Consider the following 5,000-nt stretch of genomic DNA (forward strand, 5'->3'; position numbering starts at 1 on the left):
ACCGTAAGTCCAAAGTCGGTGCTGAGCTGAACCTGCCTGGAGTTCATGGTGATGGTCAAACCGTCCACAGGGCTGAGGGGCGGGGCTACACGCTCGCCGTTCACCTGAAAACAAGAGTCCATCTTTTGAACAACGAGAAGCAGCAGAAAACAAACGCTGTGATTTTATTGGACGAAGACAGAACGACTGACCAGGACCGTCTTCTTCTGCAGGAATCGAACATCCACGCCGTACACGGTGATGTACATCTGGTCGAGGAACGACACCCGCCTGTTCCCGCCGCGCCGGATGTTCTTCCCCCTCACCACCAGGGGCTGCAGGTTGACGTTGTGCACGTTGTGGCCCTGAGTCAGGATGTAGGTGTAGGGACCCTGGAAGTGATGAGTGAAGCCGTCGAAGGTTCTGTAGTGAGGATCCCCGGAGACGGAGCAGCTGCTGAACTCTGCCAAACACAGACAGGAAACAGGAAGTTACAGTTAGAGGAAGAATGTAACCTAACTCCTAACTCCAGTGTGTGAGTCCTGACGGAGGGAGAAGCTGGAGTCCTGCTGGCTGTGTTGTTGTCAGAGCTGTGTTTACATGGCTCCTCCCCTTGTGTATGGATCATTCTGTGTCAGTTCACGTGAAGCTAGCAGCTAACTAAAGAGGGCAAACATTAGCATGCTAACACAGGTGTTTGAAGCTACCAGCTAACTAAAGAGGGCAAACATTAGCATGCTAACAAGCAGGACACAGCTGTTTGAAACTACAAGCTAACTAAAGAGCGCTAACATTAGCACGCTAACAAAACAATGCAAGACACAGGTGATTGAAGCTACCAGCTAACTAAGGAGCGTTAACGTTAACACGCTAACATAACAATGAGGTCACAAGTGGTAACCAGGACAATTTGTCCACCGCCTGTGCTGGACTCCTTTGCATGAACGTGAGTGGAGGCCGAAGGCTTCAGTATGGAGGAGGTGTGGCCTAACAGCAGTTTGTCTTGGTTTCATGCTGGAGCTCAAGGGCGACACCTACTGGATCAAAGAGTCCCACATTCTTCCTTTAAAGTGTGTGAAGGGGACCTGAGCAGGTGTGAGACTCACTGGTGGGTTTGCAGTAAAGGTCTCCCTCGTTGTCCAGAGCACACAGTGAGTTAGAGCTGCAGCTGTGCTCTGTGCAGGTGATGTTACCTCCCAGCTCACAGCTGCACCTGTCTGCACAGGAATCAGTCAGCCACGAGTCTCCCACCTGCACACACACACACACACACACACACACACACACACACACACACACACACACACACACACACACACACACACACAGACTTGGTCAGAAAAGGATCAGACCTCTTTGACACTAAATTGAACAAAATGAGATTTACTGCTGCTCTTCCACTCCAGGCCAGCAGGTGGCGGTAATGAAAGTGATGGTCGTCCCTGACAACGCTCTGTGACGTCGTTACTCACGTCGTGGTATTCTCCGTCCTGGTCCAGACAGCCGCAGCGGTCAAGAGGGACGCACTTGTTGTCACTGAGCACGTGTCCGGCGTCGCACTGGCAGCCCTCCACACAGGTGGTCGACGGCAGGTGACAGAAGATGGGGAACAGGTCGGAGCAGGTGGGGGGGCAGGGGGCGGTGCAGTCTGAGTAGTGGCTGTTGGGGGGGCAGGGCAGAGCTGCGAAGGGGCGGAGCATATAAACAAATGTGAGAGGAGAATAAAATGTGGATCGTTCTTTATTCAAACCGCTCTTTCTACTCACGACAGAAGGTGTTGTTCCTCCAGCTGACCGTCACGCCGGCGCTCTGACACGCCTGAGCGTACGACTCCACGTTGTCACACAGCGTCGCCTGCATGCCGTCGTACTCGCACATGTCGTAGATGCAGTTACCCAGGAAGGCCTCCGGGGGCACCAGAGAGTGACAGGGCTTGAAGGTGTTGGAGAGGATGACGGAGCCGCACTGAGCCTCGAAGCCGGTCTCTTCTTCTGTGGTGCAGTTAGGGTGGACGTCAGGGCGCGTGTCGGGCGTGCAGCTGGAGGGGAAGATGATTGGACCGTTTTAATCACATGTTCTTCTTCTTTGTTCAAGGATTTGAATCACAGATGTCATTTGAGCTTAAATAATTCTTCTTATTGATCATCTCCGAGAACAGAATAAAACAGGAGCTGCATGGAGGCGGACATTTTTAAATCACAGGTTAAAAAAACAATCCTGTCAACACATGACGACTTCTCCAAAAAAAACCTCTACGCCACACGTGAGCGCTGAGCAGCGCGGCGCTCTGATGAAAGTGAAAGACGTGGACTGACCCGGGGTCGCTGTCTCCGTCCGCCTTCCAGCTGTTTCCCAGTTGGATCGCGTCCTTCGCTGGTTTCTTGTTGGGCATGCGGTCGTCGTCGCTCGCGTCGTGGTTGTAGTTTCCACACATGCCGCACAGCTGCAGAGAGAGTTAGCGGTTAGCGAGAGTTTCAGTGCACGGCGTTTTCAAACAGACGCAGGTGAAAGGTCATGGTTACCTTGTTGAAGTATTCTCCGGGCACCGTGATCTCCAGCTGATGGACGCCATCAAACTTCACCTGCAGGCCGAAGTCGGTGTCGAGCAGACTGTAGGCGCCGCTCGTGATCACTTTGGCTCCGGCCTTCTCGATGGTGACCGGCGTTCTGACTCGCCGTCCGTTCACCTGAGATCAGACACAGACGTCACATCACTCCGCCTCGCCATCAGCAGAACGCCGGTTAAAGAAGACGGATCTTTACCAGAACTCTGCGGCTCTTCAGCAGCTCCACCACCTGCTCGCCCGGCAGGTAGATCTTAGCAGAGCGGACGTACGACGCCTCGGGCTGACCACGCTCCTCGTTCTTGGCCACGATGGTGAAGTCCGTTACCTGGGTGGTGTTGCACACCTGGAGGACCAGAGAAAGGACGTCTTTACTCTGCACGTTCCCTCCTATGAACACGGTGACAGGTGTGTTTGACTCACCTCCACCAGCGTGTACGTGCACGTGCCCATGAAGGTGTGCATCACTCCGTCAAACGTGTAGTAGTGAGGATCTCCAGCCACCATGCACACACCTTTACCTGAGGGTGGATAACACACATCTCTATGTTCACTTTGTACATGTGACCTTCATGTCAGCTGACCACAAGAGAAGATGTGAGCATGCTCTGAAGTCTCCCACAGACGCTCAGTGTTTATTAGGTCCAGCTGGCCGAGTCATCACTAAAGACTGACCCTGCACAGGGGAAGGACGTAGGACATGTCTCCTGTACTTAACTGCTATCATGATTTATTCTTGTTTGTAGTTCTAATGCTTCAGTGCTTCCTGTCTTGTTTGTAGTTCTAGTCTTCAGTGCTTCCTGTCTTGTTTGTAGTTCTAGTCGTCAGTGCTTCCTGTCTTCTTTGTAATTCTAGTCTTCAGTGCTTCCTGTCTTGTTTGTAGTTCTAGTCTTCAGTGCTTCCTGTCTTGTTTGTAGTTCTAGTCTTCAGTGCTTCCTGTCTTGTTTGTAGTTCTAGTCTTCAGTGTTTCCTGTCTTGTTTGTAGTTCTAATCTTCAGTGCTTCCTGTCTTGTTTGTAGTTCTAATGCTTCAGTGCTTCCTGTCATGTTTGTAGTTCTAGTCTTCAGTGCTTCCTGTCTTGTTTGTAGTTCTAGTCTTCAGTGCTTCCTGTCTTGTTTGTAGTTCTAATGCTTCAGTGCTTCCTGTCCTGTTTGTAGTTCTAGTCTTCAGTGCTTCCTGTCTTGGTTGTAGTTCTAGTCTTCAGTGCTTCCTGTCTTGTTTGTAGTTCTAGTCTTCAGTGCTTCCTGTCTTGTTTGTAGTTCTAATGCTTCAGTGCTTCCTGTTTTATTTTATAAGATCTTCTTGAGGTTGTGCTTTTACTTCGTCCTCTGTGTTTCTTGATGACGCTGATTGTCCTTACCTGTGTGTGATTAGTCTCCTCTGTGTGTGATTAGTCTCCTCTGTGTGTGATTAGTCTCCTCTGTGTGTGTGATTAGTCTCCTCTGTGTGTGATTAGTCTCCTCTGTGTGTGATTAGTCTGACCTGTGTGTGATTAGTCTCCTCTGTGTGTGATTAGTCTGACCTGTGTGTGATTAGTCTCCTCTGTGTGTGATTAGTCTCCTCTGTGTGTGATTAGTCTGACCTGTGTGTGATTAGTCTCCTCTGTGTGTGATTAGTCTCCTCTGTGTGTGATTAGTCTCCTCTGTGTGTGATTAGTCTGACCTGTGTGTGATTAGTCTCCTCTGTGTGTGATTAGTCTCCTCTGTGTGTGATTAGTCTCCTCTGTGTGTGATTAGTCTCCTCTGTGTGTGATTAGTCTCCTCTGTGTGTGATTAGTCTGACCTGTGTGTGATTAGTCTGACCTGTGTGTGATTAGTCTCCTCTGTGTGTGATTAGTCTCCTCTGTGTGTGATTAGTCTGACCTGTGTGTGATTAGTCTCCTCTGTGTGTGATTAGTCTCACCTGTGTGTGATTAGTCTCACCTGTGTGTGATTAGTCTCCTCTGTGTGTGATTAGTCTCCTCTGTGTGTGATTAGTCTGACCTGTGTGTGATTAGTCTGACCTGTGTGTGATTAGTCTCACCTGTGTGTGATTAGTCTCCTCTGTGTGTGATTAGTCTCCTCTGTGTGTGATTAGTCTGACCTGTGTGTGATTAGTCTGACCTGTGTGTGATTAGTCTCCTCTGTGTGTGATTAGTCTCCTCTGTGTGTGATTAGTCTCCTCTGTGTGTGATTAGTCTCCTCTGTGTGTGATTAGTCTGACCTGTGTGTGATTAGTCTGACCTGTGTGTGATTAGTCTCCTCTGTGTGTGATTAGTCTGACCTGTGTGTGATTAGTCTCCTCTGTGTGTGATTAGTCTCCTCTGTGTGTGATTAGTCTCCTCTGTGTGTGATTAGTCTGACCTGTGTGTGATTAGTCTGACCTGTGTGTGATTAGTCTCCTCTGTGTGTGATTAGTCTCCTCTGTGTGTGATTAGTCTGGCCTGTGTGTGATTAGTCTGACCTGTGTGTGATTAGT

The 5,000-nt window shown here is 49.8% G+C and overlaps 1 protein-coding gene across 1 annotated transcript in view; it reads right to left on the reverse strand.

Annotated features, from left to right (window-relative positions):
- zanl (zonadhesin, like) overlaps positions 1 to 5,000 on the reverse strand; it is a gene marked incomplete at its 5' end in the record, with an annotated part of 31,978 nt that overhangs the window by 5,097 nt on the left and 21,881 nt on the right. The window contains 9 exon segments of the mRNA XM_079373379.1: positions 1 to 104; positions 192 to 442; positions 1,086 to 1,230; positions 1,452 to 1,660; positions 1,746 to 2,017; positions 2,295 to 2,422; positions 2,502 to 2,666; positions 2,743 to 2,889; positions 2,967 to 3,064. The exon segment at positions 1 to 104 is cut by the window's left edge and continues 26 nt beyond it. Coding sequence (XP_079229505.1) covers positions 1 to 104; positions 192 to 442; positions 1,086 to 1,230; positions 1,452 to 1,660; positions 1,746 to 2,017; positions 2,295 to 2,422; positions 2,502 to 2,666; positions 2,743 to 2,889; positions 2,967 to 3,064 — 1,519 coding nt within the window.

This window comes from Symphodus melops, assembly GCF_947650265.1.
Source record: "Symphodus melops genome assembly, contig: SUPER_20_unloc_2, whole genome shotgun sequence".
NCBI lineage: Eukaryota > Metazoa > Chordata > Actinopteri > Labriformes > Labridae > Symphodus > Symphodus melops.